Genomic DNA, 15,931 nt, shown 5'->3' on the forward strand with positions numbered 1-15,931 from the left:
TCTTCATATGGCTGCACTCCAAAGTGCCGCTTGCAGTTCATTTGGGTGACTAGTTATGAGTTAAGCTTGCAGATCATAATTTAAAGAAACGTTTAAAAATAAGTTATGAGTTTGGTCTCAGTTTGCTCACCAGCGAGGCGCTGTCTGAATGCAGAGATGCTGAAACCATCCGTGGAATGTAACTCGCCATGACAGCAGTGCAGACTGGGAGCGAGAGCCGTTTGTCTGAATAATGACTTTCCAGCGTCACTAATCTTTACATTTGGTACCAGTGTTGGTGACAGGAATTTCTGCAAGTTGGAAAAAAGGGGCAGCAGATCAGCAGGAGTAACTTTCACACAGAGGTGTTGGGATAACACCTGAGGGTGTAGGTCTGAGAAACTGGACTTCAGCTGCCTTCTGTTGTTTCTTCCTACTTAAAGCAAGGCAAGAGGTTATGACAAGGGAAGAGGTGCTAATGGGACAGTTTTTTTCCACTGTGTTCTGGACAAATGACTTTAGTCATTTAGCTGAGGTGTCTGTGGAGAGCGTTAACGGGACACCTGCCCCTGCCTTGGGTGCTGGCTCTGCCTGCGCTGGCCACAGTGGAGCCGCTGGAAGGTTTGGTGACAGTGCTGTTGGCGTGGGCTGGAGCCAGGCTATAAATAAGCCAGCGGGAAGAGCTGCAGTTGTAGATAACAGCTGAGTGCTGAACTGGGTTCTGACAGCCTCAGCCCAGAGGTTAGGAGCAGAGCTCAGCTTGCTTAGAACAACACTACCATAGTAGGAAGCAGACACAAGCGGTTCAGCCCCACGTATAAACGCATCCTATAGTTCAGCTGAACAGTGGAATCCAACTCTAGTATTTTTAAACCTCACACTGCTGTGTTTGAAGGGGCTCAGACGTGTCACCTCATTTGGATAACGCTGTTTGCAAGCAGTGTGCTGCTATCACGGGCCGGAGGTTAAGAGGCACGATGCTGAATTCAAAACATGGCACTGAAGTTGGGTACGGAGAGAGGCTCCCCCTCCTCTTACTCCAAACAAAGCTTATGGGCTTTGGAGCAGAGCAGTACAGGACACTTGGAAAATGCAGGTTTTACCCTTGGAGTGCTTTAGTCTTGCCTAACACTTAACACAGATGCTGGCAGCCCCTGGTGTGGGGCCTGGGATAAGCTGTAAGTGGGAGCAGCACACAGAGCTGGTTAATCTTCCTTCTGCCCACAGAAGGGGGAAGAGACCTGACTATTTCAGGTTGGGGCAATTTAGAAAATAGAAAAGGACAAAAAAATAATAAAGATGTAGTTGGGAAAGAAATGTTTATTTTAAGTTTCTCAGAGGGATTTTACAAACAATGGAGCATTTTAAAAAAATTGAGTGATCAAAGTACTTGACAGTGTCCCTTAAACACACACACAAGCCCCTGGACAGAGGAAATCACACCCGCGAGGAGGTCGATACTGCCGGAGGAGCAGCTGGCATCTGCATAGTTCTAGGAGGAAAGATTGCAATGGTGTTGGTGCTAATAAGTGTCATCCTGGCATTAATATAAGAGAGCGCTGAAGTATGTACGCATGTACCTGCAGAAAACAAAGTGCATAAAATAACACGCCAAGTATGTATTGTAGAATAAATTTATTTACCTGATACAAATGAAACTAGGTGTGATGCTTCGTACTGTCAGCATGTAAATAGACAACTGATCTTATTTACAACTTCTAAAGGTCATACATGCAGTCGTGGTAACTGGCTAAGTCGGTCCTTGCTTTTTAGATAAATGCATCACAATATTTTGTATTGCACCAACATCTGTCTTACTGCCTTAGATTTAAATAAGTTACGTTACAGTGCAAAAGAGGTTGATTTGCACACATGATAAAAAAATTCCAAAGTTATGAACTGGAGGCTTACAGTTTTAACATTCATCTGTAATCTTTTCAATGAATTTTATAAATAGCATAGCATTGTACATAAGCTGTTAGAGAGGAGTATGTTGGGATGATACCATACAGAGAAAGATTTGTCTACAACCGAAGGCATGCATTAGTTTGATATTGTACATTGTATAAACTGACATTTTACATACAGAAATATGGAAAATTGGCTGATAGCTCCACAATTCTTGTTCAAGGATAAACAAACTCTTCTCCATGCAGCACAGAAACCAAACTTCTCTGGAGAGAGTTTCCGAGTCGGTAAGCTATATTGCACGTTTGTACATCTGTATAATGAAGTCCTAATGGTACCACACATTTCTTCCACAGAGAACACAATGAGTTTTGTTTTAGGGAAAGCAAAGAATCTTTACACATGATACATGCAGAAGTTTTGGTAGATGTGTTGCTAAAAACACATGCACGCAACAAAACAACCTTACATTTCTGCAAAATTGTTTAGGAAGCGATTACTCCAGTATTGCTGAAAAGGAAAGAAAGAAAAGGCATCAGTTAATGAAAGGATGAATGCTAAGTATCATTATACAAGCAAGACTAAGATCAACAGTGACAGAAGAAAGAAATGTTAAGTTTGATAACTGGCTGCTCTGTCATTGAAGGGACACTCTCAGGTTACTTTGTTCTTAAAAGCCCAGAACCCTCTGGATTATGGCTCAGCTCTTCTGAATGCAGCAGAGCTCCCTTTAGCATCAGCAAAGCCAGCGCTTCCTACAGAGGACTGCAGTGAAAAAGAATTAAGACATGTTTAGATGTCTGTTGCCACTAGTCAGGCAGAGAAAGGCAAAAGCTAAGCCTCACTTATTCATAATTGTTACTTTCAAGTTCCGTACTACACAGTTTGAGCTCAAGTTATAAGCATTATATTGCAAGTTTGGCCCCAAAGTGACCTAACAATGTCCCTTTTCCAAGTTATGCCGCTTATTCTGGGAAGCAGTAGGGAAGCTTTGAAGAAGTCATTAAACTACACAGATTAATGCATAGGCAAAGGGTAGAGTACAACATAATAAAGCTACTACTGTACTTTACCCCTAAAATACAGCGTAAGGTTAGCCTTGCGACCAGGAGAGACAAACAGTGTACTCTGATTCCCTAGAACTTGATGGTGGCTCTTCAAAACACTGCTTCAAACACTATAAAATTTAGGCTCTCCTGCTAAGATTTGAAAATGCATATTAATGTAATTAAGGATGTAATTAGCAGAGATTAGGGAAACAGTTAATGGTTAGAAGTGCAAAAAAGTAAACAAGACAGGTGCAAGAGACAGACAACCTTGTATCAGTTTTACCTCCCTTCATCTCAGCAAATTCAACCATCTTTAAGCTGTTTACCATGTATATTCTGTGCATCGGCTGTGCTCTTGGAGCAGCGACAGAGGACTGCTGTACTGCATTTTATCATCAGATTAAAAACTCATTTTCTGACCATTAGCCTTCTCCAAAACAGTCTCCCTACAAACATAAGCTCCTAAGCATTTTGACAGACTGGTATATATTTTTCTGCAGCCTCTTTCATACTTATTTGCAATAATATTTTGGGAAACCAAGTATGAACTATTTTTATTGCTTAGATGCCAGCAAAAAGGAGCAGCTCGTTGTGTAGCTCACAGACAGTACTTTGAATCACTCACATTTGAAAGCAGAGAGGGCCTGAGGCACTATGAAGATAAAAGCCCTTGTCTAAATATTTGACGTAGGACTGCAGCTGCCTGACCATTTTCTTTGCTCTGATTTGGACCAGGCTACAGAACACTGAATGCAGGAGGAGCTGCTCTCACACCAAACCCCACTGGTCTCCCAGGATAAGCCAATGTCCTTCCTGGTGTTCCTAGCGTAAGGTAGCATCAATCACATCCTTGATGCGACTCTTACACACACCTCTCACACTAGAAAACAAGTAGCAATGTGTGGGGACACTAAGGAATCCAGAAAACAGCGGAGATGAAAAAGCTCAGCGAGATGAGAGCAAAGGGAAATAAAAAATATAGTTATTTTCTAAAAATGGGGTGGGTGATAAAGCCTGGGTAACTTCATTTCTGCTTAAATAAGTGCTTCCATTTATATACCCCCAGGGTTAACACATTAAAATAGGAGTAAGCTATTTCTATCCCCAGATGACCCTAGTACAGTGAGGGAGGTTGAGAAGAAAATACATAGATAATAAAGAACTTAAGTGAGAGTTTCAACTTTGAGATGTTGGCAAGTAAGTCTATTCTGAATTGAGAAGTCCTCCATTCTTGGCTTCTCTAGATGAAAGGACTGATAGCTAAACAATGACAGGATCTCCCAATTAAGGATAAGCATTTTAGTTAACACATGTTCCTGCAGTGTGTTACTAACCTTGCACTGTATTTCTATAATTTCTGTAACTGAAAAGCCAAGCCATCAGCTGCCTCGTGCTATTCTTAATGCCAGAAGCACACTCGAGCCATCTCCCACAGCCACTCAACTCAGAAGGGTTAAGACCAGATCCACAGCACTCCAGCTCCAAGATCACGCGGAAGCTCGCAGCTGTGATTTCAGGGCAGGGTGCTCTGCTGCCTAGGAAGAAGCTCATGGTAGGTCTTATCATTTGGCCAGTCCAGACCACACAAGGCTGGGATTTGCCATGGAGTGGCAACACTCGGAAAACAGAAGTACCGAAAGCATAGCAACAGCTGCCATGGAACCCGAGGTAAGTAAGTGCTGATCTTAGGGAACCCTATTGCTCCATTTCTACAGGAAAATTTGGACAGCAAGACTGGGAGAAATAAAAGAAAAAGAAGGTATACGAAGATTGCTTGGGCTCTTTAGGAGCACCTTACAAAAGCCTGACTGTTGCCGTAACCCCAGGAGCCTGGCGGGGTGAATGCTGCTCCCTTTCCCCACCAGTCACTCAGCTTTCAAAGGCAAACACCAGGGAACACCAGGCCCTAACGCAAGTGTCCCCGAGACATGCGGTACGAGCGAGCTCTCAGTATGGAAATCCATGACAAGCAGTAAGATTCGTCTTCAACACAGACAGAGATCCAACAAAGAAGTTGTTGAAGACTGAATTCTACTTATTAACAGCCATTTTCCCCTTCAGCTTCTTAGAGACAGGGAAAAAGGGGGTGTATAGCAGGATTATTTGGCACAATAGACAGAAATAGGATTGTAAAAGAAGCCGAAGTGTTCATGGCGACAGTCAGCTAGGTGGTTTTAAAAAGCCCACCGACGTGGTGCTCTGGAGGTTCACAGAGAACCGGTGTTCAAAGACTCAGTGGCATTCCTGCCCTGGAAAACATCTGTCAGTAATGTTGGGAGCACACAGAACTAACCTGCTAGAATTTGTTTCTGACAAATAACATACTTGCACATTGATCTCGAGAAATCCTAAGTCACATGACCTATTATTTTTCTGTTTGAAGAAGCAGGGACAAGTCTCATATTGCTCATTTATTATTGATACAGCAAATGGCTGGCACTGGCCGTTGGTTTTGTGGTATGCAGAACCTTAGTTTGGCAAAGACAGGTTCTTCCACACTAAAAGAGGCATTCAACAGGATTTAAATGCTTACAGTTTGGCAACACAACTACTACATCATCAGGTCCAGCTCCTCTGAGTCACTTCAACATCGACTTGGACAAGTCAAAGTCTGTATAAACAGCAAGTATTCACAGTGCAGGGGAATTTCAGATAGGGTCTGTGCATTTTGAGGTTAGCATCTATATTTGAAAGCTTGAAACCTAGAGAATTATCCGTGCTCACTGGATTCCAGCTGCCACCAAGAGAACATAGCTTTTAACTATCATTTTCCTCTATGAGGAATCAGGAAGCTGTTTGAATTTGGTTATTAAAGCAGACTGAGGCAGCACAAGATAACACAGCACCTGCTACTCTACAAAGACATACTGACCCCGGTACAATTCTCAAAGATCATCCTGTTAAGCTGAGACTTCTTTTCTCTTTTCCTATGACCACTGTACAAGGTGCTTCCACTTACTGGAAACAATAAGCTAATAAGCTGTTTTTGCAAAGAGGAGCTCCTGCACTTTGAGCACTGCAGATACCAGAGACCCTAGTCAGCTCAGAGGGGCATCCCCTATTTCAGAGCAGGAAAAAGCTTTGGAGTAAACCAGCACCTGACCACAAGTACCAGAGCGTTTTGGACACTAAACATTCATGTGAATAGCTGTCGCTGGCTTAAGTTACATATTTGTCCACTTTTATCTCAAACTTAAGACCAAAAGCTGTAAGATCTTGGGGCGCTAAGGCTCCTGGGTGCTACAAAACAAGACCTAAAATACACTAAACCAAAAGCAAGTGCTTTGCCTTTGAAATCGGTAATTTGAGCTTCAGACCACAAAACAAAGAGTCTAAAGTGGTGATAATAATGTAGCACAGCAGAGTTTGACAAAACACAGCATGGGAATGAAGGAAATTACTATTTATTCTTCAACATGTATACAGCATATGCTATTTTACAGCAAGTCACCACTGGCATGGTGAAATGGAAGAGAAATACTCACTTTAGTCGATGAAAGTTGGAAGGCATTGGAGAAAAACACCACAGTTAGGACTGTTAATGACTTACACGTTGTTGATACAGGACTGAATTTGAAAACATGCTTTAACATTTACCGTAATAATGAAGGTGGTTAGTGCCACATTAAAATAAAAATAGTTCTATACAATATGTTCAATTTGGTCATGTGCTATTTACAGATTTTACAAAAAACACACACGAGCTTGTTACTTCAAGTCAGGCTAACAACAGGCCAGCAGAGTAACTCCATGTATACAACTGATCATTAGTGCCCTAAGTGTAGGAAATCCAATTTCTAGCTATGCAGTGCAAGTTATTTTTCCAGGTCTCATTACAAATTTTGATTTTAGGGGCAGGGGAGAAGAAAAAAAGAAAGGCTCTGACACATGTAAATAAGGTATTAAAACCCAACTTAAGCCCTCTTTTGAATTAAAACAGACGGTGTTTGTTAAAAAGGCTTAGTTTACACTGAAGTAGACAGAAGTAGCTCTCCCTATCCCTGCATAATGGGCAACACTGGCAAAATAAGGTCTGTTACAATAAAATACAATAGACAAATAAATAATCTTAAAAAAACAACCCTATGTGTGTTGAGAGTATGGAAGAACCCCAGCAGGCTGCACCTGGAATGGTATTTTCTGCACGAGCAAGATTAGGCATACCTCATACAGAAACTGGTGTAAACAAGGACAGTCAAGAACCGAGAATGAAGGAACAGGAAGAGGGGAAACCAAGAAGAAATCCTGACTGAGGTAGCAGTACTCTCTACCCAGTGCAGAAAGTTCTGTTTATGAATAAAACCTGACTTTATGACAAATTAAGTTTGGATGATCATGCAGAAGACAAACAGTTACATGCTTTTTTAGTTTTAGACGACACACATTCATTCCCTAAAATCTGCTGCCAATTTAGTTTGATAGTGTCCGCTGGCTCAAAAAAAATTTTACTTTTTTTTTTTTACACGATGAATAGACTATTGAACAGAACACTGTACATGCTTTTCATCTACAAAAAAATATTTGCATAAAATAGTGTTAGTTCTCTGTACATGTCAATGGACACTTTAACTGTGTATAAAAGAGGAATATATTGCCCCCACTGAAGTCAGAAAAAGCAAAAAACCAAAATCTAGATTATGAAACCTCCATCACCGGCAAATATGTTCATGTGAAAATTCAGCAGAAATAGACAGTTGCTCTAAACAATAAAAAAATTAAGTTAAACTTTTTCTTTGAATGTAAAACTTGTCACCATGTCAGTCAAGACCAGAACATATCACTAAAGTTAGTGTCTGTGCTGTAAAGCCAGATAACCAAGGGCATAGTAATGAACACAAACGGCCAGGAAACTCCTTCGGTGCATGCTGACAAAGAACATGGTTTGGTGGCAGGCCGCACACTATCTTTACCAGGTTCCAGGTAGTTACGGGCCACATATTTAAGTGTTTCATCCAGCAGAATGACAGGTAGTGAGATTTTCAATACCATCAGCCATTGCGTCACATTCAAAGGCGTGATCTGGAAGATAATCTGAAAGAAGAGCCAAGCATTACATCTGTTCTTCCCCTCCATCCCTTGCCTTAAGCTCTAGACAAGCTTTTGCTCTATCTCCAAGCTCAGGGATGGGTGTAAGATGCAGACACTTACTGGTAGCGGTTCCACATAAAGGATAAGGAAGTGGAGTGACATGGACAAGCAAATAGCGCCCACCAGCCAGATATTTTCCCACGGGGGCATCCTCATCAAGGACTGATTTTCTGACAGACTGCAACAGAAACATGGTTCGTGAGTACATAAGACACCAATAGGAAATTCCGTAAGTCAGAAAACTAGCTGGGAAGAAAAGCAGCACCGCAAGCCACAGTTATCCCAGTCACGAAGGAAAGAGGATACCAAGAGATGGTTTATACGTATGTTGCAGCTTTAAACTACCTTGAAGTCTATTTTTGAAAGCTTTTATGTGTTCTGCTCGTTCCTGATCTAGTCTGCCTTTTTTGCTAAGACCCCAACATCCTCTGCCTGGGAGGGGTAAGGGGCAGACAGGCATGGCAGCACAAAACAGAATCCTCCCCAGTCGGTCGTATGCCTGGGGACCCAGGGCACCCACCTCTGAAGATCACAGAGGGTCAAGTACTTGCACCTTCCTAACACTTGTTCTTCAGTTCTGCTCTTCAGATTCAATCTGCATTTGGGCTGTGCTGCAGGAGAGGCCGAGATCCAGAACACCAGATGTAGAGCAGTATCTTACTATGTAGGACTACCGCAGTACACTTGTATTTAAAGTTTATTTGTTTTTAAATTAACTGACCTCTAAGCTATTTGAAGAAAAATACCCTTGACATTGTGCTATTTAGTAGTTTCCATTTATAATCTAATATTAATTGGCTAAACCCACACTCCCTTAGGGCAAGAAAAACAATTTTCCATATCTTCAGCATTCTTATTTTAGTTCTCCTTGATATCACTTTATACCAACATAGGAGGGATAATCTGATTGATTAAGCTCAGATTAGAAATAACGGAAAATATTTCAGTTGCTCATGCTTAGTACAATACCAGAGTGAATTGACAGTCTTAAAAATATACCTTATGATAAGAGATCTCAAACGTTATCTAAGAGAGTCATTTTGTTTGCACTGCCAGGGTTCAGAAAGGAAATATGACTCATTCTTCATTAGTTGAGCTGTCCATGCACTAAGAATCAAATTGCACAAAAAGTAGGATTTTGGATAAGCTGGGCAGAAACTTTGCCTTCCTGTTTGGACATACGAACCTGTTGAGAGCATTGCACATCTCTATGGTGACAAGTACAGACAGGGCCATTGTCATTGGATATGGAGACTCAAAAACCACACAGTCGACACCAGAGAAGTCTGGATTGTCCTCCTTGCACTGCAGAAAATGGCTCTAGAACAGAACAATGTGAACTCACTTCCACAGCTTGTTAACTTTTAAAATGTAAAAAAGGCAGTTATGAACTAAGCAGTGAGTATTATGAAAACAAAACTCTCTAATATGGCTCCTTTAAGTGCTGGTTTTAAACTTTTGCCAGCATCAGAAAAATCCCCATTAGTCTTACTTCCAACAATCAGTCCTTCAAATTGTTTAGAAGCTCAGGTATCCCACCTTTAACCTTTATATTAAGACTAATTAATCATGATCAAGTTTTACAGTAACGAGTCCAAAACCATCTCATTATATACATTTCTGTAACCTACTGTTTTTCTACAGTCATTTCAAGTAGCAATATGAAAGAAGCATGTACCTCCCCCTCTCCCCCCCAAAGATATTAAGCCGAGCAAATACCAGCTGATAAAAGGTAACTCTTGGACCACCATCAGCAGCAATAAACCACCAAGCAGCAGCACCCACTGTGGCAGCGCCAACATAACCTTGAAGAAAACAAAGTGCATTTTTTAGTGCTGTGAACTGTAGGCAAGAGAAGATCTCACTTGCCACACTTTAAACTTCTACCTCAAGACCTCCAGTACTGTAAAAAAAAAAAAAAATAGACTGCAATTTATCTATCTCCTGTGCAAGAAATCTGCTCAACCAGTTGTAAGTTAAATAACCATTAAGTACTGTACTTTGAGACAGATTCTAGTATCTGCTTATGGAAGCCAATAGCTAGAACTTAAGGCAAACAACAGTATCACTTTGGAGTAATCAGCCTGCAATTTGTCTTTTTTTCCTCCCAGAACCCAGTGTGTCTGTACTTACACTATAACTGCATACTGGCAGTAGTAGTTAAAATTTCTAATGGTTTCCTAGTTGTCAGAATCAAAAGATTCTAATGAAGTGGTGAATGTCATACTGATGTAAAACATTTAGGGCTTTTGGTGTCTCAGTTGCTACCAATGGGGAAAAAAAAAAAAATAATCACAACTTCACTGTTCCTATCACAGCACTGCCTGCAAATGTGCAGAACAAGGTGTGAATCTCAGAACAAAATAAAGAAATAGCACCAGTTCCACAGAACATCTATTGCTAGCTTTCAAGATTTCAGCATACAAGGAGATTAGACAAACTGCTTTCAAGTGGATCTCAAAAAAAAAGTTACCTGCCTAAGTTCTTAAAAAAAAAAAGAGCTATTACTACTTACATCCAATAGCTAGGTAACGGAAGAAGAGCCATCCACTGATCAGTGGCTCTTTAGGGTTGCGTGGTGGCTTATTCATGATATCAAGATCAGGAGGATTAAAGCCCAGAGCAGTAGCAGGGAGACCATCCGTCACAAGGTTTACCCATAACAGTTGGACAGGAATTAGAGCTTCAGGAAAACCCAGGGCAGCAGTCAAGAAGATACTATAAAAAAACCCACCAATTACAAGCTTATTCTTGTGCATGTAAATAATTCCTTTTAACGCTTAAGCCTAAGCCTGTAGCATCACTTCTGTTCTCTTGTACAGAGCTATCCATTTAATATCACAAGCTGAATATTCAACATTCATAAAACTGAAAACATATCCAAGAGCAAACACTTCTAACCACTTATACGTAAGTCTTGAAGCATTATCATCTCCTGGTAAGTTCAGGAATTGAAGTTTCTGCTTTACCCTCATTTTTTCCCCACTCTATGCATGTATGTGTATATTTACCTATACTGACAAGTAAAGCCTTGCAAGCCACTTTGTAAAAGACACTAGAACTTTTGCAGACGTAACAGTGTTTTAGCTCAAATGACTAAGCTTCATTTATCTAGATTACTGTTAGTCCCCACAAAAATTTAATGAGCATGTAATTTTCATGGCCCCAAGCCTGTGTAAATAAATAGAACAGAAGCAGGGGCTGCAGCAAGAGCCATATGAAGGACAGCTTTAAAGTTTACAAGAAACAAGGCAAGACAACTGCTGTGTTATATTCCACTCGGAGAAAGTATGCTTTGATATAAGCAACTGTTAGGAGATCAATATTTACACTGTTACCAAAAATGCATTCTGTGGCACTGGGTCACCATTCCTTCCAAAGATACAGAAGACACATTCTTCTGTAACTTGAGGTTAAACAAACATCTAAGTTGTCTCTGTGCCTAAGTTATTTGAAATACCACATCTTGTAATATAAGGTTTTTATTTCTATGATTAGAATAATTCTCTAGAATAGGGAAATAATTTTAGCCACCTACTGAGCTAGAATATTACATACAATGCAGTGTGAATGTTTTGTGGCATGCTAATATTCTCCAATAAAGACTAGGCTAGAAGTATGCAGACTTCTGCATAATCACAGTGATCAATTACCTGGAGAACCTGTTTCTCTGGTTTTAGTGAGAAATACTGGAAGTAAATAAATAACTAACAAAAGACTCCATCATCACTACTCTAGTTCAAAGAAAAAAACCCCAAACCAACATTTTAAACCTACCAAACAACTTCTCCAACATTGGAGGAGATCAAATAACGGATGAACTGTTTCATGTTGTTATAAATTGCACGTCCTTCTTCCACAGCAGCTACAATAGTTGAGAAATTGTCATCTGCTAAAACCATTTCAGAAGCAGTTTTAGCCACTGCAGTACCAGAACCCATAGCAATTCCAATTTCTGCTTTCTTCAATGCAGGGGCATCATTGACACCATCACCAGTCTAAAACAAGAATTTGAAGTTAAAAAAAAAAAAAAAAAAAAAAAATCAGACTGGGCACTTACATATAGGACCAGAAAGGAATTTTGCACTGGGTATGGTTTTGAATCTTTAAAAAAAAAAAAAAAAAAAAAATCACGTAAGTACAGAACTATTCTGAGGCTTTAAGTTCAGGGAAATGTGGAAGCAAGTGTTTTACAGAATGAGACATTAGTCTGAAAAGGCATAACTTGGGTTTAAACACAATGCATCCCTTCAAACCAAGTAAAAGTTCAATTACTTACCATAGCTGTAATCTCATCAAAAGACTGAAGAAACTCAACAATTTTAGATTTGTGGGAAGGCTCTACGCGAGCAAAGCAACGGGCATGGTGGCAAGCATCTCTTTGGGCAGCAAGGGAGAGTTCATCAAATTCACGACCAGTAAAGGCTTTTGTAGAAACATCTTCATCTTCCACAAAGATACCGATGCGACGGCAAATAGCTACTGCTGTGCCTTTATTATCACCAGTAATCATAATAACTCTAATACCAGCTTGTTTGCACAGCTTTATAGATGAAGCTACTTCAATTCTTGGGGGATCCAGCATGCCCACGCAGCCAACAAAGGTCAAGTTGGTCTGAAACAAGACAGCACCAAGTTTTAGTGCAAGATCCTGTAGAGTTCTCATCATTAGCAAAAGTCACACTGCTTGCATGCGAAGTGTCTTTCAGTGTAGTGACATTTGTCTTTACTCCTTGTTCACAATAGTCTGTGGCCCTACATTGAGCACTTAAGACATCCTGTCATTTGGTCAAACCAGTGTATTATGACTGATATATTTGCTCTTATGTCAGGTTTTTTCTTCCTGAAAGGATTACTTCAGAGAGGTTATCTGTTTCACCATACTAAGTCTTCACAGCAGTCTAGCTCCGACACTGAATTCAGACAGCTGGAGAAGAACTGAAAGGTCAGATCTATACCCACAACAAGTAAGAGGATGTAAGTAAGAATTTCATGCTTTTGGAATCGCAATGCCACACAGTACCATCTACATGACGACCATATGGGAGGACACAGTTAATTCCCAAAGCATCACCACACTCTGAAATGGGATCCTACCTTTCCAAAGATATCTTGCTTCAAATGCACTCGTTTTATTAGATAAAATGTGCTCTAGTTGTCAGCCTTGCAACTCAACCTACAAGCAGTCAAGTCTTTCTTTTTTGTAATCAGTGCCAGGAGCACAGAGCACAAGCCAAAAACTCACACAACTGTTGTCATTTCCCCCCTCTAAATCCCAGATACAGATTTCATTGGAAGACTACGGAGTAGCTAAGATGATAATCATGGACCAAGCTTTTGCAGCTGACTGTATGGAGGCAGAGAAGTGAACTTGACTCTCAGAGCACAAAATGGTGGGTATGGTTCATCACAAAATCCCCAAAGAGGTCTTGCAGTTGAGCAACATCAAACTGAAAACCTTTAAAGCTGAAACCACAATGCAATTTTTGCAGTATTTTTCAAAGTCAGCCTCTGAGAACAGTTGAAGGTGTTGTGATCCTGAGGACCTTATGTATACACATAAAATAATACAATTAGCTGTTTAACTGATTTTTTATACTTTTTTAGCCAAGTAGCAGCATGTATACCAGCCATTAAGAACACAGTTTCTTCAGACATGTATAGTCTCTTCTTAAACTGAGCATTTCCTCCACACATGTGGTCAGCTATTGTGTCCAACATCAAAAATACCCAGAAACAGATAATTCTTGGACGTAACTTCCTCAGGAAATAATCAAACATAAGGAGTCACTGTTCTCCAGTTTGGGAGAGGGAAAAGCATTAAAAGGATGTTTTACTAAACTTACCTCATAGTTAATGAAATTTGAGGAGTCCTCAAGATTCATTTCCTCTTTTCTGGGTGGATTGTCATGGGTTGCCAGAGCCAAGCAACGCAACGTATCTCTACCAGTTCCCCACTCTCTAATGACAGACATTATTTTCTGCTTAATTCCTGAGGTTAATGGTATTTTAGCATTTCCAACACGGACATGTGTACATCTGTCAATGACACCTTCAGGAGCACCCTGCAGAGGCCAAAAAAAAAAAAGTAGTAATTTAGCTTAATAAATCTTTTCCCATTACAACATTTGCTCAAATTACAAAGTCCTTCCTTCCTCTTCAAGCTGCAGTCAGTTGTGCCATTTAGTATTGTGCTACCTTTGCAGCCGTTCCATAACTACACTTTCTCAAGTGAGGAACTGACCTTAACAAACATCTTACTCATGGATGTGCGGCTTGGTTTGTTCGGTGTACAATAGACAGACATAGACTTTCTGTCTCTTGAGAATTCCAGAGTGAATTCTTTCTTCATGAGTTGTTTTATCACCTAATAAAAACACAATAGCATAAAAATGCATTTAGATAATACGTACCACAAAACTCACTCCCCAATGAATTCCAGATAAAGAATACTGACCGAGTTGCAAGCATTTGCACGTTCAATTCTAGAAAGTCCTTTCAAGTCTGTGTCAAATACATTCATCTTTTCAACCAGACAGGTAAGCGCCGTTTCTGTGGCTTCACCAACTTTTTCATATACTCCCTTAGCCTTTAGTTAACACAAAGCAAACAAAACCACAGAAGTTAACTTTAAACTTCACCTGGAAACTACCAGAGAAAAAAGTTTGTTTCACAATGGAAAAAAAGCTTAGCAAGACTTACTATGGCTTATGAAACAAGCAAAACTATTTTCAAAAAGCAGCTTTGGAGAGTATGATTTGTAGGAAATTTTAAGCCTTTACTCTCCAGACCAGAGAAGAATGGCAGTACTTTATCATCAAGCATTTAAGTCATTACGAGATGCAGCAACCTATAGAAAGTGAGTCAAAGCAAGAAAGTAGCAGTGCATTCTACACACCAGGAGATCTCCAAGTCCCAGAGTACACTTGCTGCCTGGCTTTAGCTCTCTGTGTTCAACACACAAGTCATTCCCAGCACTAATATTTAAGACCAAAATACTCTCCCCCTTGACTAGAAGAGGATTTACCACTGAAAGGTATTACACAGACAGATGAGAACAAACATTTATCCTCTTTCTCACACGCTCCTCTGTTCTAGGATATGTACTTACTTCATTGTAATCCAAAGAGGAATCATTACAGAGCGCACAGATCGTTGCAAGTTCCACAAGGCCATCATACTGGCTACATTTAATAAGTTTGTCATCTTTATGCCTTTCCAAAGGAAGAAAGGGGGAGATTGAAGTTAGTTATTTAGTATTAGCATCTCACCTTTTCCCCTTCTTTAATCCCTTTACCGTACTTCCGTTTAGTACAATGTTTATTAGTTATGGACTTGGAACTACAGAATCAGGAATTGTTGACAAGAGCAGGTTTGATAAAGGCGAGTTCTGAAGTTCAGATCAAAGAGTCATGAACAGAATGACATGATTATCAATGAAATCACTACCTCAATTACAAAACCTCATTTCCCCCAGTGACAATCATACAGCAACACAGAAGAGAAGTAATGAGCTCCGTGAAGAGGCATATGAAAGCAGCATTAGAGCATGCACAGGACTTGGAAGGGAGTTCTAAGTAGGAGAGGGATATTGTTGGATACCTTAGGAGTTTAGCTTCCTCAGCCTTGCTGCATATTCTGCAGATTTACTGCCACGCACAAGATGCGTGCACTGGGCAGGTATAAAAGCAGATCTGGCCTCTAATTTCTTAAAAAATAATCTGTACTATATGTAAACCTCCTAAACTAATGAAAACCTAAGTCATTTCACAAAACAAATTCCACTAGGGAAGAAATATTCTTTTCTCGTAGTCGTATACAATAAATGATGAATATCTGAAGTCTTTAGAAAGAGGAAAGGTAATTTTCCTGAAGTAATGCACCATTTAGACATCACAAATAAGAAG

General features: G+C 40.2%; 1 protein-coding gene across 2 annotated transcripts in view; it reads right to left on the reverse strand.

Annotated features, from left to right (window-relative positions):
• Window positions 1-1,279: 1,279 nt before the first annotated feature.
• The window catches only part of ATP2A2 (ATPase sarcoplasmic/endoplasmic reticulum Ca2+ transporting 2), a 48,108-nt gene continuing 33,456 nt past the window's right edge, over window positions 1,280-15,931 (reverse strand). Inside the window, exons 10-21 of one of the 2 annotated variants that reach the window (XR_012631347.1) lie at window positions 15,136-15,238; window positions 14,482-14,613; window positions 14,269-14,391; window positions 13,871-14,089; window positions 12,304-12,639; window positions 11,802-12,022; window positions 10,540-10,742; window positions 9,744-9,829; window positions 9,211-9,344; window positions 8,085-8,202; window positions 6,422-7,967; window positions 1,280-2,397 (exon numbers count right to left, since the gene is read on the reverse strand). Coding sequence is in view for 1 of the 2 variants with exons in the window: in XM_074887678.1 (XP_074743779.1) it covers window positions 2,384-2,397; window positions 7,847-7,967; window positions 8,085-8,202; window positions 9,211-9,344; window positions 9,744-9,829; window positions 10,540-10,742; window positions 11,802-12,022; window positions 12,304-12,639; window positions 13,871-14,089; window positions 14,269-14,391; window positions 14,482-14,613; window positions 15,136-15,238 (1,810 nt within the window). In the remaining variant the exon portion in view is untranslated. The remainder of the gene's footprint in view (window positions 2,398-6,421; window positions 7,968-8,084; window positions 8,203-9,210; window positions 9,345-9,743; window positions 9,830-10,539; window positions 10,743-11,801; window positions 12,023-12,303; window positions 12,640-13,870; window positions 14,090-14,268; window positions 14,392-14,481; window positions 14,614-15,135; window positions 15,239-15,931) is intronic. The other variant, XM_074887678.1, reaches the window with a different exon arrangement.

The sequence above is a fragment of the Strix uralensis genome, chromosome 17 (genome assembly GCF_047716275.1).
Source record: "Strix uralensis isolate ZFMK-TIS-50842 chromosome 17, bStrUra1, whole genome shotgun sequence".
NCBI lineage: Eukaryota > Metazoa > Chordata > Aves > Strigiformes > Strigidae > Strix > Strix uralensis.